This window comes from Aedes albopictus, chromosome 1 (genome assembly GCF_035046485.1).
Source record: "Aedes albopictus strain Foshan chromosome 1, AalbF5, whole genome shotgun sequence".
NCBI lineage: Eukaryota > Metazoa > Arthropoda > Insecta > Diptera > Culicidae > Aedes > Aedes albopictus.
The window spans coordinates 67,675,699-67,702,212 of NC_085136.1; the positions used below are offsets into that span (position 1 = coordinate 67,675,699).

The 26,514-nt window shown below is 45.1% G+C and overlaps 1 protein-coding gene across 4 annotated transcripts; it reads right to left on the reverse strand.

Annotated features, from left to right (window-relative positions):
* Positions 1–3,855: 3,855 nt before the first annotated feature.
* On the reverse strand, positions 3,856–23,364 carry LOC134284988 (dual specificity tyrosine-phosphorylation-regulated kinase mbk-1-like; the record flags this gene model as incomplete). Of its 4 annotated transcripts, none has more annotated exon segments than XM_062844762.1 (4): positions 3,856–5,289; positions 5,367–5,577; positions 6,391–6,885; positions 22,292–23,364. In XM_062844762.1, coding segments are annotated over 3 exon segments (1,818 nt in total), but the record flags the coding sequence as incomplete, so codon positions are not given.
* Between the last annotated feature and the right edge of the window lie 3,150 nt (positions 23,365–26,514).

Consider the following 26,514-nt stretch of genomic DNA (forward strand, 5'->3'; position numbering starts at 1 on the left):
GAGAGAGATTCCCTCGAATCTCTGAGAGAGGTTCCCTCGAATCTTTGTGAGATATTCTCTCGAATCTCTGTGAGAGATTCCCTCGAATCTCTGTGAGAGATTCCCTCGAATCTCTGTGAGAGATTCCCTCGAATCTCTGTGAGAGATTCCCTCGAATCTCTGAGAGAGATTCCCTCGAATCTCTGAGAGAGATTCCCTCGAATCTCTGTGAGAGATTCCCTCGAATCTCTGTGAGAGATTCCCTCGAATCTCTGTGAGAGATTCCCTCGAATCTCTGTGAGAGATTCCCTCGAATCTCTGTGAGAGATTCCCTCGAATCTCTGTGAGAGATTCCCTCGAATCTCTGTGAGAGATTCCCTCGAATCTCTGTGAGAGATTCCCTCGAATCTCTGTGAGAGATTCCCTCGAATCTCTGTGAGAGATTCCCTCGAATCTCTGTGAGAGATTCCCTCGAATCTCTGTGAGAGATTCCCTCGAATCTCTGTGAGAGATTCCCTCGAATCTCTGTGAGAGATTCCCTCGAATCTCTGTGAGAGATTCCCTCGAATCTCTGTGAGAGATTCCCTCGAATCTCTGTGAGAGATTCCCTCGAATCTCTGTGAGAGATTCCTTAGAATCTCTGTGAGATATTCTCTCGAATCTCTGTGAGAGATTCTCTCGAATCTCTGTGAGAGATTCTCTCGAATCTCTGTGAGAGATTCTCTCGAATCTCTGTGAGAGATTCCCTCGAATCTCTGTGAGAGATTCTCTCGAATCTCTGAGAGAGATTCCCTCGAATCTCTATGAGAGATTCCTTCGACTCTCTGTGAGAGATTCCCTCGAATCTCTGAGAGAGGTTCCCTCGAATCTCTGTGAGAGATTCCCTCGAATCTTTGTGAGATATTCTCTCGAATCTCTGTGAGAGATTCTCTCGAATCTCTGTGAGAGATTCCCTCGAATCTCTGAGAGAGATTCCCTCGAATCTCTGTAAGAGATTCCCTCGAATCTCTGTGAGAGATTCCCTCGAATCTCTGTGAGAGATTCCCTCGAATCTCTGTGAGAGATTCCCTCGAATCTCTGGAAGAAATTCCCCCGAATCTCTGGAAAAGATTCCCCCGAATCCCTGGAAGAGATTCCCCCAAATCTCTGGAAGAGATTTCCCCCAAATCTCTGGAACAGATTCCACCCAAATCTCTGAAAGAGATTCCCCCAAATCCCTGGAAGAGATTTCCCGGAATCTCTGGAAGACATTCCCCCGAATCTCTGGAAGACATTCCCCAGAATCTCTGGAAGACATTCCCCAGAATATCTGGAAAAGATATCATCGAAATTGTTGAAAAGATTTTCTCGAATCTCTGGAAGAGATTCTCTCGAATCTGCGGAAAAAAAAATCACGTCGAATCTCTGAAGGAGATTCCTACGTTTCTCTGGAAGAGATTCAATCGAATCTCTGAAAGAGAATCCATCGAATCTCTGGGAGATTCTCTAGGCCACAGGGGGAATCCTCGGGAGAGATTCCGCGAAATCCTCGGGAGAGATTCCGCCGAATCCTCGGGAGAGATTCCGGGGAATCCTCGGGAATTCTCGGGAGAGATTCCGGGGAATTCTCGGGAGAGATTCCGGGGAATTCTCGGGAGAGATTCCGGGGAATTCTCGGGAGAGATTCCGGGGAATTCTTGGGAGAGATTCCGGGGAATTCTCGGGAGAGATTCCGGGGAATTCTCGGGAGAGATTCCGGGGAATTCTCGGGAGAGATTCCGGGGAATTCTCGGGAGAGATTCCGGGGAATTCTCGGGAGAGATTCCGAGATATTCTCGGGAGTGATTCAGGGGAACTCTCGGGAGAGATTCCGGAGATTCTTCTGAAGAGATTCTGCGGAATCTCTGGAAAAGATTATGCGGAATCTCCGGAAGAAATTCTGCGGAATCTCCGGAAAAGGTTTTGGGAAATCTCTGGAAGAGATTCTTGGGTAACTCCTCCAGAGATTCTTGGAAATCTCCGCCAGACATTCTCAGGAACCTCCGCCAGAGATTCTTAGGAATTCATGGGAATCTCAGCCAGATTCTTGGGATCTCTGCCAGAGATTCGAGGGAATTTTCGACAGATTCTGGGGAATCTCCACCAGAGCTTCTTGAGAATCTCCGCCAGAGATTCTTGGGAATCTGCGCCAGAGATTCTTGGTAATCTCCGCCAGAGATTCTTGGTAATCTCCGCCAGAGATTCTTGGTAATCTCTTCCAGAGTTTTTGGGGAATCTCCGCTAGAGATTCATGGGAATCTCTCCCAGAGATTCATAGGAATCGCAGCCAGAGATTCTGGGGAATCTCCGCCAGAGATTCTGGGGAATCTCCACCAGAGATTTTGGGGAATCTCCGCCAGAGATTCTGGGGAATCTCCGCCAGAGATTCTCTTGGAAATCTCCGCCAGAGATTCTTGGGAATCTCCGCCAGAGATTATTGGGAATCTCCGCCAGAGATTCTTGGGAATCTCCGCCAGAGATTCGAGGCAATCTTCGACAGAGATTCTGGGGAATCTCCGCCAGAGATTCTCTTGAGAATCTTCGCCAGAGATTCTTGGGAATCTCCGCCAGAGATTCGAGGCAATCTTCGACAGAGATTCTGGGGAATCTCCGCCAGAGATTCTCTTGGGAATCTTCGCCAGAGATTCTTGGGAATCTCCGCCAGAGATTCTTGGGAATCTCCGCCAGAGATTTATGGGAATCTTCGCCAGAGATTCTTGGAAATCTCCGCCAGATTCATGGGAATCTCCACCAGAGATTCCGGGGAATCTCCGCCAGAGATTCCGGGGAATCTCCGCCGGAGATTCCGGGGAGTCTCCGCCAGAGATTCTTGGGAAACTCCGCCAGAGATTCTTGGGAATCTTCGCCAGAAGTTCTTGGTAATCTCCGCCAGAGTTTCTTGGTAATCTCCGCCAGAGTTTTTGGGGAATCTTCGCCAGAGATTCTTGGGAATCTCCGCCAGTGATTCTTGGGAATCTCCGCCAGTGATTCTTGGGAATCTCCGCCATACATTCTTGGGAATCTCCGCCAAAGATTCTTTTGGGAATCTCCGCCATACATTCTTGGGAATCTCCGCCAGAGATTCTTGGGAATCTCCGCTAGAGATTCTTGGGTATCTCCGCTAGAGATTCTTGAGAATCTCCGCCAGAGATTCTTGGGAATTCTCGCCAGAGATTCTGGGGAATGTCCGAAAGAGATCCCGGGGAATGTCCGAAAGAGATTCTGGAGAATTTCCGGAAGAAATTCTGAAAAATCTCTGGGAACAGTTTCTTGAGAATCTCTGGGAAGAGTATAGAATCTAGATAATTAGGAAATCTATCTAGAATTGCTGTACGAATTTATTTTTAGTTCTCTCAAATGCTCATTTTTGTTCGACGGGCAATGACAATTTCCAATTAATTTTGGGGCTCATTAACACGCATAGCCGTGCGGAGCTGTACGCACACATTGCATATGTTTCACTTAGACCTGAGTGGTTCATTGCTACCGTCCCAATCTGAACAATCATCATCGCTTTTCCCCAACCACTTAGCTCAATTAGCACCGACTCGATAATAGAGGCAGAATCAATAAACGCACGTCCACCAACGAACCGGAATGGCGTACAACAATGTTCACCCTGACCGTTGGTGACAACTCCCTTTCCACATATTACCTACATCTCTCAATTTGCATAATTGAAAGTAGCGTCAGCGACGCCGAGAGTCAACGATCGCTCAATTGGAAGCCCGATTGGAAGCATTAGTTATGTTAGGAGTTCACACAGGAGCGCAACTATTTAGGCCAAGCACGACACACGAAACGGAACACGTCAAATGCAACACTCTCCGCGCTCGCAGCAACGGGGCAGAACCTTACAAATGTGGTCAGTGCTTTGGGAATTCGGGACGACCGGGAGCTGCGCATCAGCAGTTGATGCTGCAGCTGTTGCTGCTGTTGCAGCAGGTGCTGCTGCTTGCCGTAACCCGTATGATGGTGGATGGCCATAATCGAGGACGTACCCGCGTTGCCGTTGTACAAACCGTTTCCGTTGAGATGGGAGGATACGTTGGACACGGTGAAGGACTTCTGGAGACCCCCGGGCGTCCCTCCGCTGGCCACGATGCTTCCGTAGTGGTGGTACCGACCGGAAGTACCACTGGTGCTCGGCGCTTCGAACCGGGAGCTGTTCAACCGCTGATGGGTGCTGGGCGACTTGATCCGATGTAGAGCCGTGTTAGGCGACAATTCGCTAGCCATGGGGTTCACGGTAGTGGTCGCCGCCAGCTTCGTGCGATCCTTGTGTTTCTTTTCCTCGATCGGGGCGTATTTTTGGAGGATACTCTCGATCTGTTTGCGCTTGTGGTTCCGTTCGATCTGGAGCGGATCGTTGGTGGGCGGTGTGGCTTCGTCATCGGTGTCGTCGCTATCGCTGTCGCTGGAGATCTGGTCGGCGTCGAAGAAGCCCTGGGTCGTCGAACGCTGCACGTGCGGGAAGTGGCCGCTGCGGCGGTTTTCCCTTTTCCGATCGGAGTCGGTGGGAAGGGCGGCTGCAGCTGCCGAATGCTGCAGGAAGTTGATCCCGGTGGTGTCGCTCCGCTTGTAAGGTCGGATCTGACGCCGGGTGTTGCTGGTAGCTCCGCTGAGTATCGAACTGCTGTTGAGCTCGGATAGCAGTTCGTCCGGGTCGTATTTGGATTTGTAGATGTTTTCTTTGCCGAGGGCTGTTGAGCTGGGCGCCAGCGAGAGCGGTTTGCTTTCGTAGTAGCCACTGTCTTTGCTGCGGGGTTTGAGGACGTACTTGGACGAATTGCTGAGCTCTCGGCCGTTGCGCTCGTAGAGGAGACTATCGACGGCCGAGGAGGTAGACGGTTTCGAGTGGGCCAGGTTGAGCTCCGCTCGCTTTTTGTAGTAATCCATTTCGAGGGATTCGAGGAACTTGTTGCGGCTTCGCTGGGTTGCCAGTCGGTAAGGGGTGCGTTCCTTGAGGGCGGAGGAGGACGATGTGAAGGAGTCGGTGGTTCTACAGCCGACGTTTGCCGTGGTGGCACTCTTGGACAAGGCGTTGAATCCCCGGGACGAACCGAAGTTGGTGGGGGTTCGCTCGGGTTCCAGTGTCTTTTCCTTGTCGTCTTTCTCTTTCCGGCGGTGAACGCGATCGAGGATGTCGCAGTACTTGGACTCGAGCCGGGTGATCGTGGAACTGGCAGTTTCTCCGGTGGAGGACGGTGTCGGTTTGCTGCGACTGGCAGGGACTGGAGTGCGCGTGGAAGCTACGGTAGGAGTTTTGTCCTTGTCCTCTGTGGTATCACGCTAGTGAGGAGGGGTTGTGGAGTTAAACGAAGATCAGTTTATGAAAGGTGATCGACAATAATGGGGTCGGAGCTTACTTTGGGTGACGAATCGAATCGTTTACCGAAGGTGCGGAACAGGGGCTTGTAGTACGAGCTCATAGTACTGTTGAAGCTGGAGTACGACGGCCGGTGGACCGAATCACTAGAGGACCCGAGGCTGCCATAGTCGGACGTCGCGGTCGATGAACTCTGGCGATCACGGGCGAAGATTGCACTGCTGGACGCGGACGTGCTGAGCTCGTTGAAGCTGAAGTCAAGAAGTGGGAAGTGGAGGCATGTAGTGCAAGTGGCGCTTGCAAGAGCCCGATTGAGTGGAAACGGAACGAGGTCAGCGGTGAGGTTCATTGCAGGTCAATCGACCCTCGTACTTTCGATAGTGATCTTTCTCTGCGTCTGCCAGACAGGAAGAGCAAACATACATTCGTAAACAAATGCGAGCCACCACTATATGAGGCGGCAGTGGATCGCAATTGTTTGCGTCCGATTTGGCCTTCTGCGCCGCGCATGAAAACAGAAAGATCAAGCTAAGAATAGCGCAGAATGCATCTCCGTACGGAGCAGTCAGTGCTCGGTTTGTAAACAAACCGTTCTACCACCACGGACGATCCTCATTTGAAATGTTTCAAACAGCGGAAACTTTTCACCTCATCAGCACAATCAATTATCTAGGGAAAAGGCACCGCGCTTGCTTGGATCAACTACCGATATCGCGCGCGCACCATGATCGACACCTCGCATCTTCTTCTGGCTGCTACGTCACTTCTTGATCGATTGTGTCTCGAAACTGTGTCACCGTGGCGAATAAAGTTCAGTCGCTTCGCAGTTGCCAAAATTAGATTCTTCTCACTTTGTCGCGCATTTGCACACACGCACCGCACACTACACCTTCGTCGAGGTTATCCAACTTTTCTTTGCACTTCGCGCGCGATCCCGCTGCTGTCTCCCGGAATTGTCCCGCTGAGTTAACGAACCTCACTGCCCGCGTAACCGTTCCACTCAATCCAGGCCCATAACCTCCGGCTCTAAAAATCCCTAACGCCGAACACCGGGATCATCCTACCGATACTGCGATGGTCGTTTGTCGAGCTTCTCGCTGGGATTGCGACGGAACCGCTGCAGGATACTGTTGCAACTGTCCGATAGCAGCTGCGTTACGCTGGCCGTATTGCTGCGCACATATCTGCGTCGACTCGTGCCAGCCGTAGTCGTTGCAGTTGCAGAGAGATCGGCCATTGTTGTGATCGTCTTCTTCGCGTACCGTTGTGGTTGTTGTTGTGGTTGTCCACCCCGCCGCACTTCATAAAATACAGATTATGCGCAGGGGGTCGTCGGCGATCTCGCGCGCGCGTTGCACCGATCCTGATTGATCGCTTTTCGCGCTGTTACACTGCTGATCGCTCTTTATCACAGTAGGCGGCTGGGTAAAACAGCTGAGTCCGTGCGTGCGATCACACGCTTGGAGTTCGCTGCACTGCGTGTTTTGCCGTTACACTTGCACTTCTATTCTAGATTACCGGATTGGACGGATCGCGGAGAGTTGCGTGTATCACACTAACTGGTGGAACGGGAGTAAACATATGACTCTTTCCTTTTTTTTCGGGATGACGATGGCATACAGAGACGAACACGATGACGACCATTAGACTACGGGGAGGCGATAGGCAGGGCATGGCGGTGGAAAATTTTCCGCGATTAAATTTAAATGTAGAAACATTTTCTCACTCTCGGAGCTGCTCCCTTAGCCGTGGTCGCCGTCGTCAGTCGTCGCACCCGTCGTCGAGTCTACGTAGACCAGAAGCCGGGGACCAAGGCGCGAAGCCAAATCCAAACAAATCGAACTACTTATAGAATGGAGGCGGACTGAGCGCGGAGTTGGGTGGAGGTGGCGCCGTGAGAAACGAAGGGAACAAAGAAGTGAGATCGCAAATGTAGTGTAAAACAGAGGCTTTCAGAGCCTTTGCCTCGCGGTGCACTTTTTGGAAATAAATAACAGCGCGGAGCATCGATAGACCTGACTTGATTCACGGAGAAAAATTGGCCCAGTTTGAAACAACGAACACGTTTTGTTGTTTTAAGAACTTGAGAAATAGTGTTGTTTTCACCAACAACCATGGTTTGGTTGTTTTAAATCCAACCAATTATGGTTGTTTCTAATGTAAAAATTGAACAATGCAATAGTAACATCAAACCTGTATTTGTTGAAATTAATTGTAATTTTCTACTTCAACTAAAGTTTGATTCAACCAATGGCGGCAGTTGAATCAAACTATGATTTTGTTTGTTACAATGTCGAAATAAATGACGAATTTCAATGAAATCAAGTAAACTTGGTTTTTGTTTGCTTTTTTTTTCTCAAAATAATGGATCATGCTGGAAAAAATGCTCACGCTCATGATTCTAAGTCAAACCTTCTAATGCATTTCTCAATTCATTACTTAAATTACGCAATTTAAAACTTTAGATTTAATGTCAAATATTCGTGGTAATGATGCTTCTTTTTCTAGGAGTCGCAGTGCACTGGATACCCAACAAACATTTTTGCTGTATAAGAGTGGAACAAACCACTCTTAAGCTAACTTTAGCTTAAGAAACCACTATTCAGCTAGTTCTGTTACTTGGGTAAGCCCCCCGGGGGGCACCAAATGCACCGCGGACCATGAGCTGAAAACCCCTACTGAAGAAAAAGTACAATCAGATCGATGAGTGTGATCTGTATGTATTCTTTCGTTCTGACGGCGGCGGCAGCAAGAACGATGAACTGTGCGTGCTGCGGCGCGGGTGGTTGAGTGAGAATTCCCTACACTCATTGTGAATACATTGTTGGAGCAGTGAGGTATAGCAATGTTTTGGCGCTGCTGGGCTCAAGAGATGTAATGAAGATTGTTTTTGCGGTTTATTACTTTCGGCGGCTGTCGGAAGCGAAATTGAACCCAACGGAAATGGATAAAGTGCGAGAGGAAAAAACCGAAGGAATGTGATAAGGCGCCGTCCACAAATTACGTAACGCTCTAGGGGGAGGGGGGGAGTATGGCCAAGCGTTAAAGCCCATACAAACATTTTCGGGGTTTCATACAAAAAGCGTTACGGAGGGGGGAGGGGGGGTCAAAAAAGTTCGATTTTAGCGTTACGTAATAAATGGACGCTGCCTAAATGGGTTTGGTTTTTTGAATTGGAAGGTCGGTTTATGATTGGGTTACTGTTGTTTCTATTTTCTGAAGGAATGCAAATGTTTTAAATATCTATCATTGCATAAAACAATACTTGGAATATGCTAACGACTGAAGTCATTCGACAGATTCTTACTTGGCGAGTACCGAAATCTTCGAACACCATGGAACATTCTCTGCGTTAAAAGTCTTATTCTCGATATCAGATCAGACAAATTTAAGAAAGACTTAAGAAGATGATCGCTAAAACGAGATGTTGAGAAGATCGATCGTATGCTTATATTATTATTATTTCTTTATTGTAGAGATTTTCAGCCCTAGGCTGGTTCGTCTCTTATTAACATACCAATGAATGACAATGGAACCACGTAGCTGTCCTGTCCATATTCGAGCAAGATCTACAATGAATTCGTAGTGACATCTTCGGCAGATTCTTCGATTTATTGCAACACAGTTGTTGATTTGGCCAAATGCGTATATAGGTAATTTTGAACGTAGGCAGTTCGTTGTGAGTATTACGGCCAAAATGTCTTTCATTTGGCTACGTAAGTGACAAACTTGCGAGGACACATCCCAGCAACAATTTGAAACCTAATTGGTGTTAGGGAGGTTCTGAGATCTATCATCAGAGAAGAAAATTGTCGGATAAAAGACGCACTCGGCGATTACTCTTTATCCCAACTGGTAACAGATTTGTTGGTGACAAAACAGAAGCTAAATTTGTTGCGTGCTTTTCAACTCATGAATAATCGATTATTATTAACCCAAAATCGAAACTGTTTGACGGTAGATCTTCAACAGCGTTGCAGTGCTTATTGACTCGAAGTTACCTCTCGACAATCGCAACAATGCAAGGCTTTTACATCTCAAAATCTGCGGTATACGATTTTGATCCTATTCGGCTCAAGTTGGGACAAACCTATGTCGCATTGGGTGGACTGTCGGAACAAATGCGCGATGGTTGAAATTTGATTCAGTGGTCGTCATAAAACCTACATTACTGTAATGCTAGTTCAAAAGGCACCTCGAATCGATTAGACTTGAATGTTACTGGCAATTAAATGGAGAAAAACAGATAGTATAGTATGCAAATAACTAGTAATAATACGCAAATTAACCTTAATCTACGAGCGGATTCAGGTGACACTGCTCGACTAGCACACTGGAGTGACAAGTCTTAATTCGGTTTCGGTTTATAGTCGAGGTGGCAAACATGCAGACATTGCAAAAGAACTGGGCACAAAGAATGAACAATGATTGAGGATTTCCAATTGTTTCAGAGTTCGATTGTTTCCAAAGACTTAAACAAGAATCTGTCAAAATCTCGCTAAGAAACTACCAAGAATATCGTAGAAACTCTACTCGAAATTGATCAGAATTTCAGGACCTAACAAAGCAATTTTAAGGCCAACTAGTTTTGAGAACCGCCGTAAGACCTAAATGTTTTCATTTTAGTTTTATGGTGGTTGTAAGGACCGCCTGTAATCTATAGTGTTACTTAAAGATCCTTGACGAATTTCTGGCAAGATGATGTTCCTCCCGTAATAAAATCGTATGCATGCTAATGATTACAATCTTAAAGAATTTTTTTTCTTCCCCTGTTGGGGAAATTAAGCCACTGCGTCCAATAGGCTGAAATTTTGTGGCATGTGCCGTTTTGATATTCGCATCTAGCCAGCTAATTACCATGTGTCAAGTAATCAGCTACTGCCACGACGCGTCGTCTCGCAGTCAGGTGCAATGGAATTGATAAACTCCAAGACCTTCCCAGGTTCTGCAGACCAGATCTCACTGGGTCGCAAGCAACCACTATTTAGAAATCTTTGCCTGCGCGTGTATAAAGCACCACAACTGCAAAGCAGATGTTCCGAGGTGTCACGTTCCGTATTACAGAAACGACAGATATCACTCTGAATATGGCCAATATTTTTCAAGTGATACCTGCTCGGGCAGTGTCCAGTTACTAGGCCAGTGTATGTACATAGAGCTCTCTTGTTGAGGTCTAAGAGCTTTTTGGTTTTATAAGCATTTGGTGTTATAAATCGTTTTGACTGATTGCAATGTTTGACATCCATCCAATTGGATAGGGGCTATCCATTAATTACGTAAGGGTTTATGGGGGGAGGGGGGGTTTGAGAAATCTTACGTGCCATACAAAAATATTTTGGTTCTCATACAAAAAATCTTACAAAGGGGAGTGGGGGTGTCAAAAAATCGTTAAAAATCCCTTACGTAATAAATGGACAGCCCCATATCACCCTCTGCTCAGCCCAGCATTTCAGGTCCATTTTTATTGTACAGTTTGATATACCGCAGAATGGTTCTGGGCCAGCAAACTGTAAATTGGAACCACTTTTAGCAAGCTCGTCTGCCATTTCATTCCCTTCAATGCCACAGTGACCTGGAACCCAGTATAAGTTTATTGAATTCCCTTGGCACAGCCTGCGCAGTGAAAGAATGCATTCCCAGGCAAGCTTCGAAGTACATTTGTAAGCGCACAATGCTTTTAGTGCAACTTGACTATCTGAGAAAATACAAATCTGTATTTTCTCTCAAGGCAGATATTTGCGCATTTCATAATAGCAAGAATCTCTGCTTGAAACACCGTAGGATAGTGTCCCATCGCCACTTAAATTTGTATTCCAGGGCCGTAGATTCCTGCTTCCGTTTTTATTCCAACTTTTGAGCCATCTGTACAGAATTTGATTGACCCTTGAAGAACAGTGGGACCTCCGACTTCCCAATCTGCACGAGTTGTTTCGTGCAACTTGTAAGGAACATCATGGTTCTCCATTGGTTTCATCCAGTCTTTAATCATTTTCATTACTGGCCTATTTTGGAAGTATTGTGAAATGCTCAGGTGACCTACAAGATCACCTGGCATAAACTTTTCAACTCGTTCAAGTCTCAGCAATTCCTTTTCTGCTTCTAATTGCACGTACTCGTGCAAAGGTAGCAGATTGAGAATCGCATCTAAAGCTTTTGATGGTGTGCTTCGCATCGCTCCTGTAACAGCAATGGACGCAAGATGTTGAATTTTCGCAAGCTTTGATTGCGTGGTAGCCTCTTTTGTTTTTGGCCCCCAGACAAACGAAGCATACGTCACTTTTGGGCGGATTATGGCAGTATAAATCCACATTATCATTTTTGGTTTCAAGCCACACTTCCTGCCAATAGTTTTGGAGCATAACCAGAACGCACTTGTTGCCTTACCGATCACGGACTCAATTTGAGCATTCCAGTTCAGTTTAGCATCCAGTATCAAACCTAAGTATTTGACTCGATCACTAGGATGAATTTGCATTCCTCCAAGCCGAAAAGCTTTTAGGTTGATCTTCCTTCTCCTAGTGAAAGGAACAATTACGACTTTTGACGGGTTGATGCTAAGGCCCTCCTTAATACAACATGAATGTGTATAGTTTAGGGCCCTTTGCATTCTCTCCGAAACAGTTTCGTCATACTTTCCTCTCACTATTATGACTATATCGTCTGCAAAGCCCACAACTTCGAAACCTTTTTCCTTCAAGCTTCTTAGAAGATCGTCTACAACTAAGGACCACATTAGTGGTGAGAGGACTCCTCCTTGAGGGCAACCTTTCGTTGCCCTTACTGTTATAGAAGAACTTCCCAGCTCAGAGGAGATTTCTCTTTTTGCAAGCACAGTACAAATCCAATGTATGATACATTGGTCGAAGCTTCATAGATGAATAGGAGGCATTATCAAATGCTGCTTCTATGTCTAAAAAGGCGCATAGAGCTATTTCTTTTGCTGAAAACGTTTTTTCCACCTTTGTTACTAGCGAATGAAGCGCCGTAGCAAACTGGAAGTCTGATAGGGGATGCTCTTTTATGTAAGAAGAATTGATAAAATCCTCCAAAACCTTTTCCATAGTCTTCAACAAAACTGAAGAAAGACTAATTGGCCTGTATGCTTTGGGATGCGTCTTGTCTCGCTTCCCTTTTTTTGGTATAAAGATAACTTTTACAAGTCTCCATTTTGATGGAACGTAATTCAATCTTAAACTAGCCTTGAACATCTCAATTAGTGATGGAACCAACACCGCTTCTCCATTTTGAATCAGTGGTGGAAATATTCCATCAACTCCTGCAGTTTTAAAAGGCTGAAAAGATCTAATTGCATTTTCCACTCTGGCCTTCGTGAAGATTTCATCAGCTAAATCTGAGGCGGTGTTTATTGTACTAGTTGACTCCGATGAGTTTATACTAGGACATCCTTCACCTTCCAGAGATATAGCATCATTGGAATCCACACTTAGAACCGAACCTGGAAAATGGGTTTCCATCATTAAATCCAAAGTTTCACGAGGAGTTTTAGTAAAAGCTCCATCGTCGCGCTTCAGGTTTCCCAATTCATTTGAATGATCTTTTGCAAGCGTTTTCTGTAGTCTTGCAACTACAGGAGTGCTGTTTATGTTTTCACATGTCAGCATCCAAGATTTTCTTTTAGATTTTCGTATTTCGTTGTTGTACTCAGTCAGGGCTTTCCTGTACTGAGTCCAATCTCCCGTTTGTTTCGCTCTATTGAACATTTTACGAGAAAATTTTCTAAGGCGATCCAGTTTAAAGTTCCACCATGGCACGTCTCTAGTAGAAGACGATTGTATGGTGGGACAACTTCTGTTGAAGGAATTGATGATACTTTCATTTACGCTTTGAGAAAATGATTCTAACTTTTGGGTTGAATCAATAGTTTCTCCCATTGTAAATGAATGCGTATTCAACAATTCTACATATTGATCCCAGTTTGTCTTCCTGGGATTTCTAAATGCGGTTCTAGAATAATCTCCACCACTCCAATTGAAGATTATGTGTTTATGATCAGATAGAGAAATCTCATCTGACACGTGCCGGTTTGTGATCTTGTCAAAGATTGCAGCATTGGACAGTGTTAGATTCAAGACCTCTTGTCTGATTACATTTGAGAAAGTAGGTTTATCACCATTATTGCAAATGTCTATATTGTTGGAAGACAGCAGGATCCATGGTGCGAACGTTTAGAGGTAATCATACCATCTACCAGAGCTGCGGCAACACACGCGAGCTGGGAACAGCTTTCACCGTGATGGGTCCGGTTGGTGGCCGATCGACGAAAGAATGTGCAGGTTGAGGATCAAGGGCCGATTCTTCAACTTCAGCATAATAAACGTGCACAGCCCACACTCCGGAAGCACTGATGATGACAAGGACGCATTGTACGCGCAGCTCGAACGCGAGTACGATCGCTGTCCAAGCCACGACTTCAAGATCATCATAGGAGATTTAAACGCTCAGGTAGGCCAGGAGGAGGAATTCAGACCGACGATTGGAAAGTTCAGCGCCCACCAGCAGACGAACGCGCAGAATCTCGAGGCAGCGTTGCCGGACGAGGGTGTGCTCGATGTGGCCCTTCTAGAGGACTGCTGGAGTACAGTGAAAGCAACCATCAACGACGCAGCCGAGAGCACCATCGGGCACGTGGACGGAACGAGTGGTTCGACGAAGAGTGCAGGAGGAGAACGCAGGGAGGGCGGAAATGCTGCAGCAAGGGACCCGACAGAACGTGGAACGTTACAAACATAAGCTGAAACAGCAGACCCGCCTCTTTCGGGAGAAAAAGCGCCGCCTGGAAGAAGCGGAGTGCGAGGAAATGGAACTGCTGTGCCGTTCCCAAGAAACACGGAAGTTCTATCAGAAGCTCAACGCATCCCGCAACGGCTTCGTGCCGCGAGCCGAAATATGCAGGGATAAAGACGGAGGCCTCTTGACGGACGGACGTGAGGTGATCGAAAGATGGAAGCAGCACTTCGATCAGCACCTGAATGGCGTGGAGAACGTAGGCACAGGAGACCACGGCAACGGAGGAAACGACGACGCCAGTGCAGTGGAGGACGAAAATGAACCAACTCACACGCTGAGGGAAGTTAAGGATGCCGTTCACCAGCTCAAAACCAACAAAGCAGCTGGTAAGGATGGTATCGTAGCTGAACTCATCAAGATGGGCCCAGAAAAGTTGGCCACCTGTCTGCATCGGCTGATAGTCAGGATCTGGGAAACCGATCAGCTACCGGAGGAGTGGAAGGAAGGGATAAACTGCCTTGTGAATGGGGCGACCATTTGGAATGTGAGAACTTCAAGGCGATCACTATTTTGAATGCTGCCTACAAAGTGGTATCCCAGATCATCTTCCGTCGTCTGTCACCTAAAACGAATAAGTTCGTGGGAAGTTTTCAAGCCGGCTTCATCGACGGCCGGTCGACAACGGACCAGATCTTCACCGTACGGCAAATCCTCCAGAAATGCCGTGAATACCAGGTCCAAACGAATCACCTGTTCATCGACCTCAACGCGGCATACGACAGTATCGACCGCGCAAAGCTATGGAGAATCATGGACGAAAACGGCTTTCCTGGGAAGCTGACTAAACTGATCAAAGCAACGATAGACGGTGTGCAAAACTGCGTAAGGGTTTCGGGTGAACTCGCGGGGACTGCGACAAGGTGATGGACTCTCATGCCTACTCTTCAACATAGCTCTGGAAGGTGTGATGCGACGAGCCGGTCTCAACAGCCGGGGAACGATTTTCACAAAATCCGGTCAATTTGTGTGCTTTGCGGACGACATGGACATTATTGCCAGAACATTTGGAACGGTATCAGAGCTATACACCCGCCTGAAACGTGAAGCAGCAAAGGTCGGACTGGTGGTGAATGCGGCTAAGACAAAGTACATGCTGGTAGGTGCAGCTGAGCGAGACATGACAAGCCTTGGCAGCAATGTCAGCGCAAACGGCTGACAATAACGTGAGCCGTGGAATACGAAGGCGCATCATCAGTCGTAGTCGTGCCTACTACGGGTTCCAGAAGAAACTGCGGTCAAACTGCACCAAATGTACCATGTACAAGACGCTAATAAGACCGGTTGTTCTCTACGGACATGAGACATGGACGATGCTCGAGGAGGACCTACAAGCACTCGGAGTTTTCGAGCGACGCGTGCTAAGGATGATCTTCGGCGGCGTGCAGGAGAACGGTGCGAGGCGCAGAAGGATGAACCACGAGCTCGCTGCACTCTACGGTGAACCCAACATCCTGAAAGTGGCTAAAGCTGGACGGATACGGTGGGCAGGGCATTTTGCAAGAATGCCGGACAACAAACCTGCAAAGTTAGTGTTTGCTAACCATCCGGTTGGTACAAGAAGGCGTGGAGCGCAGAGAGCACGATGGGCGGACCAGGTAGAGCGTGATCTGGCGAGCGTTGGGCGTGACTGATGTTGGAGAGCTGCAGCTGCAAATCGAGTATAATAACGGCAAATTGTTGATTCAGTGTTATCATTAAATTGATGTTGAACTAAACAAATGAAAAATGAAATACAAGAAAGGTAACAAGTTGGAGTGAGAGAACTTCCGAGTGATCACAATTTTTAATGCCGCCTATAAAGTGCTATCCCTGATCGATGTGGTTTTATTTACCCATAGGTGCGGCGATAGGAAACTAGTCGTCTCATCCATTCCTACGGCGTTCTTATGGGAGTGCATCATGTTTACAAATATGGAACATGACGTCACTCCCATAAGAACGCCGTATGAATGAAAGAGCAATAGAGTTAATAAACTATAGAGGACGAATGTCGCTGCTGTTCCCTTTGTTCTCGCTCGCAAACATGTCGGGTATCTATCTGTCAAACTGCATACTTTTTCGCTTTGACACTTATAGCCCGGCCTATCTCCGCCAGCAAGAGATGTTTCGGCAGCGACGCCAGCGACATTCTTCCTCTATAGTTTATTACCTCTATTGAAAGAGCCAACTAGTTTCCTTTCGCCGCACCTTAGGTAATCCACATCGATCCCAGATCATCTTCCGTTGAATTTAGCAGTAAACCGCAGTGCAAATTTTGCCATGTTTCACTAGCAAAAATAATAAAAAAAAGATTAGACGCACAGGTCAAGGAATTTTAAAAATGTTTGCTCTTGAAAACTTCATGTTGGTCTATTGTGGCAGACATATTCGAATGAGGTGATATTATTACGTCGAATTGATCCGAGGAGCTTCTTAGAACTATCATAAAACCAAAAGAAAAGAAAACAAAACAAAAAGAAAATTATGGCGATTCTAAAAACCCTCCCAAAGCTGATTTGACCTCAGAATGTTGCTTGCCTGTACACTCCAACCTGGATGAATTAATGGGGGTTGGAACATATCAAAAGTCGTACACATCGATTCAGGGAGCTGCTTAGAACCATCATAAAGCCAAAATAGAATCATTTAAGTTTCGTGATGATTCCCAAAGCCTCCTCAAGTCTAATTATAGGCTAGATTGTTGCTTGCAAATAGACTTCAATCTGGATGAATACATTGTAAATAATTTACACAAATCTTGATAACTTGAATACAACGTTGAGTTCCATGACAATTGCATGATATGTTATCGAAGAACTTTTTCGAGTAATACCCTTGAAATAGTATTTCTGTTTGCTCGGCTTAATGCTTGAGCATTCATACCAATAAACTAAGTATGATACTTTGTCCAGTTAGCTTAGTGGTTAAGGATATGGATCGCCAATCCGTAGACGGCGGGTTCGATTCCCGTTCCGGTCGGGAAAAATTTCTCGACTCCCTGGGCATAGTGTATCATTGTACTTCCCTCACAATATACAAATTCATGCAATGGCAGGCAAAAAACACCCTTCAATTAATAACTGTGGAAGTGTTCAAGGAACACTAAGTTGAAGCGAGGCAGGCCAAGTCCCAGTGGGGACGTCGAGCCATAAAGAAGAAGAAGAAGAAGTAGTTCTAGGAAAAATCACTTATAGTATGTTTCTTAAGATGATGCTCATGCAACAACGGGGTCAGTTTAATGTATCCCCTTCAAAAGATATGGCTTTTGCCTGATCATAATTTATTCGCTTTGACCTTTCAAACTAATCTGCAACGTGTCTGGAAAACCATAAATAGCGCACCCATGTCAAAATGTGACCTCTCATCTTAACCTATCATTGATAAATGACTTCCAAGCATCACACATCGCATCGGTTCAATAAACACTGAATATCAGCAATGAAGAAACAAAGCATAACAGGCATTGAAGCTCGCAAAAAGTAGAAGAAAAAACAATTCCAATCCAAGTAGTCTTCAGCATCCATCCGTCTTCCGGTGGCAAGAAAAGGGGAAACAGCGAGCAAAAGAGACCACGCAAATCAACCTAACCTCACCGCACCACGCGCGCTGGAAGCGCGCAACCTGTCGAAAACGAATCGATTCCGGTTTGCTCTATTCCACCAAAGTTCGTCGCACCTGTTCAGTGCACCAGTACACCAAATATGTAGACGAATTCGTGGTGCTATGCAACCCTAGTCCATATTTTGTTCGCGAATGCGTTTTTTGTCGTGCTGCTATGCGCTCGCCTTCATCCCAATTTGGCAGGTAATCGCAATAGCACGCGTCAAATTCGTCAATTCAAGCATAATTTTTCAAATCGACGTATCTAACTTTTTCACTGATCTGAGTAAATTCATGGTCAATGTTGACGACCATTTCACTAAAATAGTTTTTTTATAAAAAGACTTTTCATAAGTTTTTTCGTGCTTAACATCACCAGGGATATAGCACGCACTAGGTAAGAAACAAAACCTACTCATTCCATATCATTTTCACAATGAATTTTGATAAAAATACACATACACCGGGTTGGTTAGAGATACGTCATGCCAGATACGTCGCTTTTGTATGGTGCCAGTTTGGTGTATCTGTTACTTTTGATTTTGGCGAGATTCGTCGTTTGGTATTCTCATATATCAAAACGGTGTATCCATCAGTAAAGTTGTAAACATCAAAATAGTTAGATACGTCGTTTCGAATAAAATGCCTAGTTAAACAAATTAAGCAATAAATCATCAAACAGTGATGTGGATTCTTCAATTTGCTTTATGAATCATGCATGCAGCAGTTAACCCGGATTTGTTTACATTCTCGAGTTACGTCGGATTGAAAAGTTATGCTTGAATTTGCGTTCGATGAACTGTCAATTGTCATATTGACAGAGGCAAAAACAAGCCATTTTTATACTTTTCAAAAGACGCATCAAATCGGTTGATTGCGAAACCCTTCGGTTAGACAGCTGTAAACATACAAGTAAGTACATTCATGGATCGGTCAAGTTGAAAGGGTTGGCTGCCCTGGCGCAATCATCCCAAATACTTTCGAACCCGGAGTCAAACATCAAAGCAACCCAGTTCTTTGCAGTGGATCAGTCGTTCTGTTGTTGTTGTTTGTTCGCCACTTATGGACGACAGCCGAAAGATTAATTTGCAAGTTTGTATTTTTTGGGTTTGTTTTTTGCTCTTCTTCAAGAGAGCTAAAACACTGTTGTGGCCCGCTGAGTGCGTCAACAACACTAGCTCTCTAGGTAGGTAGGTAAATCGCTGCGAACGCGTGTTTGACTCCGCGCGACCGTAAGCTAAATTTAACACTTCGGTATCGGTTTGACCCGGCGACGGACACAGATGGACTTCACACGGACGAATGTTCAGCTGTGCATAGTGGGAAAAATCGACCCAAAAAACGGATCTTTTAACGCCGCAGGTTTCGGTACGTGAAGTTGACCATTTCTGACGTAAAAAAGTACGAGAAATCGATTGCTGCTAAGTTCATTCACCGCACGGCACGGGAAGTGGCCCATTTTGCCCCATTTTGCCCTTTTTTCATACAAAAAGAGGATTAAAATGTACTTTCAAACAATCAACACGACTGTAGATCATTGAAAATAGCTGCAGGTGTAATTAGAGGTTGATAGAAATCATAAACATATATGAAAGATCCTTTTAAATGCTTAAATTGCCCCATATGCCCCAACAACTCCTGGAAATTTTGAATTTTACATGATTATGAATGGATTTTTAATGTTACTGATTTGAATTTCTTTTTTTTTTGCATAAACAAAAAGCGCTAGATCTGTTATCACCAGAATCATCTTCAGTAGTTGTCCATTTTGCCCCATTTTGCCCTATTATCATAGAAAAATGAGATTTAACATGCATTTATAGGAAACAAATACTGTAATGGAACGTTGAAATTAGTTTTAGTTGAAATATGAAGCTAACAGCTATAATGCGCACAAGTGAAAGATATTTTCCCTATTTTGCCCTACATGCCCCTAAAACTGCTGAATGATAACATTTTTTTCTATTATTTTTTAATGTCACTGGTTGCAATCCATGAAATCCTTGATCATTTATATGTATACAAATACGGTTTATCGATAAGGTTTAGAATCATTCACGGGAAGGTACAAATAGCTGTCCATTTTACCCCAATTTGCCCTGATTTGTTGTCGCCTCATGAATGAATTGATTTCCCCCATTTGCTTATGTCCGAACTGATGGACTTTTGTTACTGAAACCAAAGGGCAGTTAAAACATATGACTTTGGTGGGGAATACAGGGTATAATAAGCATTAACCCTAATCTTAATTTGCGGCAAATACGCACATAACTGGTTAAATGGGACAGCTTAAATATATATAATTTGGTGCTTTGAGACGCCCTATTTAATCAGTTTAGCGCATATTTGACATATTTTATAAAATGATTATTATGCCCTTAGTTCCCCATCAAAAGCTGAAATTATAGAAAAAGTCATATATATGTCTTTTTGATAAGATTGGTTTCAGTACCAATGCAAATAAGGGAAATTAATTTATTCATTACTTGACAAAAAATCAGGGCAAATTGATTTATCCACTACATGACAAAATCAAGACAAATTGGGGTAAAATGGACAGCTATATATACCATTCCGAGTATGATTGTAGTATTAATCGATAAACCGCATTTGTATATATCAAAAATGATCCAGGGATTCATGTTTTGCATCCAGCACCATTACATAATCATACAAAATATGTTATTATCCAGCAGTTTTAGGGGCATGTAGGGCAAAATAGGGAAAGTATCTTTCATATATGCGCATGATAACTGTTAGCTTCCAATTGCACCTAAAACTAATTTCAACGTTCCATAGCAGTATTTGTTTTACATAAAAACATTATAAATCTCGTTTTTTCATGAAAATAGGGCAAAATGGGGCAAATTGGACAACTCCCGAAGATGATTCTGCTGATGAACGATCTACCGCTATTTGTTTATGCCAAACAAATCAACTTTAATTCAGTAACATTAAAAATCCATTCATAATTAGGAAAAATTGTGAATATCCGACAGTTGTTGGGGCATATGGGGCACAATAAGCATTTAAAAGGTTCTTTCATGTATTTTTATGATTCCTATTTACTTCTAATTACACCTGCAGCTATTTTCAATGATCTACAGTCGTGTTGGTTGTTTGGAAGTACATTTTAATTCTCTTTTTGCATGAAAAAAGGGCAAAATGGGGCAAAATGGACCACTTCCCGTGACGTGCGGTGAATGAAATTAGCACCAATCGATTTCTCGTATTTTTTTACGTCAGAAATGGTCAACTTCACGTACCGAAACCAGCGGCGTTAAAAGATCCGTTTTTTGGGTCGATTTTTCCCACTGTGCTGTGTGTGAACGCAGCTCTAATGGAGTTGGATCGGATGGCGGAGTGCAAAGGGACAAGTTTGTGCACCTGTCCCAAGAGATTGCAAATATATTGGCGCACAGCCGCAACGCGGGAGGCGCCTGGCGGGTAAGTACCACCACGCTAAATTCTGTCAATCTGTCAATGTCAATGTCAACTGTGTTGGTGGTATCGAATCGACCTCAATCGAAGAACGGGGAAGTCTGACGAAACCGAAGAAAACAAAATCGATCCAGATTTAGATTTAGCGCGGAGCTGTCATCGCAGCGGCAGCTAAGCCAACGACTACACAAAGGAGGAAGAGAGGAAGTTGGCGAACTCGGCGATGCTGATCGTGTTGCATACTTGAAATTTTCTCAAGTGTTACGCACGAAGCGCGGCGATACCCCTTCCGACCCGTGGTGAGTTTTCGGGCGGGTGCATCGAGATGTATTTTCGGGCAACGCGCTATCGCGCCAAGGTCAATGTCAATTGGTGATTGTGGCGGCGGTGGTTCAGGATTAGGACAGAGTGCGAGCGCTGCGCGCCCTTGCGGAGCAAGGGAAACAACAACAAACGCTTCCCGATTGGCGACAGATGTTCAAGACTGCAGAAGTACAGTGGGACCTCACTAGTCTGCAGTTTTTCGAGTGACGAGCGGAACTTGTTTCGAGACGCGTCGTCACTTTGTTGTGATCTTCACAACTGCCAGATTACCGAGGACGCACTGTAGTAGATGCGAAGATGCATCACCCAACAGCAGCGACATTTCGGAAGTAGGTAGGTGGAAATGTTCTAGATCGTTTCGAGGATTCGCTTCGTGGGACGAGGACCGACGACATCGCACCTCTTTCGCTGTCGTCTCTCGTAGTGGGCCGCCGAGAAGATCGACTCAGGGGGAAAATTCGTTATGTCACTCACGCCTCGCGCACGTAGGTTTTATTTTTAATTCGCAATTCGCGCTAAACCGCTACAACAAGAGACAAGCTGCGGGCTGCTGATGCTGCGACTCTTCTTGGGAAATACACAGAGTTAACGATACAGAAGCGACTCACAAAGTCAGGAAGGAGGATCGAAGGAAAAAGGCGAGATGACTGTCTTCTCATCGTTCGCGGAGAAAGAGGTGACCCCTCCGAGTTCATCCGCCGAAGAAAAATGGATTCCGGCTTCGCAACTCTTGGCGTAGGTCTACGTAGACGACAGAGTCCAGGTTTCACAATACGCGGCTATCAATCACACAGTAGGCGTACAGTATAGTACTTGATCGACGGTCAATTGCATCTGCCACGAAGGTTGCACTCTTTCGCCACCAGATGGTGCACCGCCCGCACTACAAACACATAAAAATACACTAGTGCACAGCAGACGGTATCGAAGGTTTGAAGGGCGCTAAGCTCCCGTCCCGTCCCGTCGTTGATTGGTTGATCACACTGTACAGCACTTAAAATTCTATATCACAGCGCTAGGTTACGCGAACAACAGCTCACAGATTCGATGACTAGAAGATTTACACGGGCGGATTCTGGTACGCGATTCCGGCGGCGACGGTTTGTTGTTATGGCGATCGGCGCGGCGATCGCCCTATTTCCCTACAACGATCGAATCGAAGATCTAGATATCCCCGGAGTGACCGCGATCATCACAATGCACACAAAAATATCGCACGAATCGTAGTAGGCCAGGCACTACACACCACTACCGGAGAGGACCGGGTCGAGACCGCGCGCGCTCGCTCGCTCGCGGCGTGCAACCGAGAATGCCGAAACGCAACTATTTATAAATTGGGAGTGAAAATTTTCGAAAGTCCCACATAGAGGGAAAAATATTGAAATCCTCCCAACCCGACCTCCGTATCCAACCAAACCACCACCCGGCGCACCGGACTCCGCCGATCCGACGATCGACGGTCCACGGGGTCAGGACAGGGCGGGCGTTGATTCTCTCGCGTCCGCTCCCGCTGTTCCCCGGGTGAGATGGTACGCGTGAGATAGGCAACGTGTGTAGCATCAATACCAAGAGGACAGGAATAGTAGGCGACGACTATGACAGGCAGTGATGCCAAACTGGCGGTTCTTTGATCATCATCGATTTATGGTCCGTGAAGTAGTACATTTTGAGAAGAAGAGAAAATCTAATTATTACTTCAGAACTTAGGAATTCCTGGGAGGAATTCCGGAGAATTCCTGGGAGGAATTCCGGAGAATTCCTGGGAGGAATTCCGGAGAATTCCTGGGAGGAATTCCGGAGAATTCCTGGGAGGAATTCCGGAGAATTCCTGGGAGGAATTCCGGAGAATTCCTGGGAGGAATTCCAAAGCATTCCTGGGAGGAATTCCAAAGAACTCCTGGAAGGAATTTCCGCCAATTCCTGGAAGGAATTTCCGTCAATTCCTGGAAGAAATTCCCGACAATTCTTGGAAGGAATTTCCGACAATTCCTGGAAGGAAATTCCGACAATTCCTGGAAGGAATTTCCGGCAATTCCTGGAAGGAATTTCCGGCAATTCCTGGAAGGAATTTCCGGCAATTCCTGGAAGGAATTTCCGGCAATTCCTGGAAGGAATTTCCGGCAATTCCTGGAAGGAATTTCCGGCAATTCCTGGAAGGAATTTCCGGCAATTCCTGGAAGGAATTTCCGGCAATTCCTGGAAGGAATTTCCGACAATTCCTGGAAGGAATTTCCGACAATTCCTGGAAGGAATTCCCGACAATTCCTGGAAGGAATTCCCGACAATTCCTGGAAGGAATTTCCGACAATTCCTGGAAGGAATTTCCGACAATTCCTGGAAGGAATTTCCGACAATTCCTGGAAGGAATTTTCGACAATTCCTGGAAGGAATTTCCGACAATTCCTGGAAGGAATTTCCGACAATTCCTGGAAGGAATTTCCGACAATTCCTGGAAGGAATTTCCAACAATTCCTGGAAGGAATTTCCGACAATTCCTGGAAGGAATTTCCGACAATTCCTGGAAGGAATTTCCGACAATTCCTGGAAGGAATTTCCGACAACTCCTGGAAGGAATTTCCGACAATTCCTGGAAGGAACTTCCGACAATTCCTGGAAGGAACTTCCGACAATTCCTGGAAGGAACTTCCGACAATTCCTGGAAGGAACTTCCGACAATTCCTGGAAGGAATTTCCGACAATTCCTGGAAGGAATTTCCGACAATTCCTGGAAGGAATTTCCGACAATTCCTGGAAGGAATTTCCGACAATTCCTGGAAGGAATTTCCGACAATTCCTGGAAGGAATTTCCGACAATTCCTGGAAGGAATTTCCGACAATTCCTGGAAGGAATTTCCGACAATTCCTGGAAGGAATTTCCGACAATTCCTGGAAGGAATTTCCGACAATTCCTGGAAGGAATTTCCGACAATTCCTGGAAGGAATTTCCGACAATTCCAGAAGGAATTTTCGACAATTCCTGGAAGGAATTTCCGACAATTCCTGGAAGGAATTTCCGACAATTCCTGGAAGGAATTTCCGATAATTCCTGGAAGGAATTTCAGACAATTCCTGGAAGGAATTTCAGACAATTCCTGGAAGGAATTTCCGACAATTCCTGGAAGGTATTTCAGACAATTCCTGGAAGGAATTTCCGACAATTCCTGGAAGGAATTTCCGACAATTCCTGGAAGGAATTTCCGACAATTCCTGGAAGGAATTTCCGACAATTCCTGGAAGGAATTTCCGACAATTCCTGGAAGGAATTTCCGACAATTCCTGGAAGGAATTTCCGACAATTCCTGGAAGGAATTTCCGACAATTCCTGGAAGGAATTTCCGACAATTCCTGGAAGGAATTTCCGACAATTCCTGGAAGGAATTTCCGACAATTCCTGGAAGGAATTTCCGACAATTCCTGGAAGGAATTTCCGACAATTCCTGGAAGGAATTTCCGACAATTCCTGGAAGGAATTTCCGACAATTCCTGGAAGGAATTTCCGACAATTCCTGGAAGGAATTTCCGACAATTCCTGGAAGGAATTTCCGACAATTCCTGGAAGGAATTTCCGACAATTCCTGGAAGGAATTTCCGACAATTCCTGGAAGGAATTTCCGACAATTCCTGGAAGGAATTTCAGACAATTCCTGGTAGGAATTTCCGACAATTCCTGGAAGGAATATCAGACAATTCCTGGAAGGAATTTCTGTGAATTTCTGGAAGCAATTCGAGTGAGTTCCCTGGAACCAATTAAGTGAATTCCTGGAAGTAATACAGTGAATTTATGGAAGCAATTTCAGTGAATTCCTTGAAGGAATTTCAATGAATTCCTGGAAGAAATTTTAATGAATTCCTCCAAGCAATTTCAGTGAATATCTGAAAACAATTACGAGGAAAGGCTTTGAAAAACCTCTGAAGGAAAACGTATGACAAATTCCATGCAAAATTTTAGGAAAATCTCCTGCAGAAATCTCAAAAAGAAACTCCGGAAGAAACCCCGGAAGCAATCTTGAACGAAAGTTCGTGATAAATCCTGAACATAATCGGAGAAACATCCCGGGAACAACACCAGAAGTAACCTTTTAAGAAAAGCCATGTGTAAAATTTCGAGAGCAATCTGAAGTGAAACTTCAAGAGAATTCTCGCGAGAATCTTTGAGAAATATCTTAGAAGCGAATCATGTAGAAATTCTGGGAGAAAGTATAGAAAAAAAGCTTGGACAATTCTTGAAGAAATTACACGAGGAGCTTCGGAAGAAATCCCGAGAGGGACTCTGGGAGCAATACATGGAAATGGAAGAAATCCCGGGAGGAGCTCTAGTGGAAATCTCGGGAATGACTCTTGTAGAGCTCTAGGAGAAATCCCTGGAAGACATTGCAAAACATCACTCAAGAGGAATCCTGTAAGAAACTTGAACGAGAATTTTCGTGATAACGTCTAAGAAATATCCAGAGTGAAACTCCTGTAGAGATCCCGGGATAAGTCCTTGGAGAAATCCCAAAAGAGCAACACAGGAAAAATTTCAGGAATAAATCCCGGGAGAAATTTTAGTAGAAGTCTCAGGAATAACTCAAGTACAAAATCTTGGAGAAAACACAAAATATCCTGAGAGAGCACGCTAATACAGATTCCATCTTAATTCAACTTGCTTTTCAGATATTCATCCGGAGGAATCTTCAACTTCTTCACGGAATCACCAATTTTCAGTAAGAACCTTCAGCATTACTCAGTAAGCTGTAGACTCTGTAGACTTAACTTCTGGGTAGATACTACAAGTAGTTAAATTCGCTACTTTTTATTCATACAGAGTACCAGGGACACTATGGAGTACCAGGGAGAGCTATGAAGTAGCACGGAGTACCATGAAGTACCAGGATGGTATATGAAGTACGCTGGACTATTAGGAACTGTTATGGAGTACTACGAAGTATCATAGAGGTTCATAAGATACCACAGAGTACCATGGACTGGGGTATTACAGAGTACCTACCATATAGTACCACGGAGTACCGTAAGAATCATGAAGTATCACAAGGTAC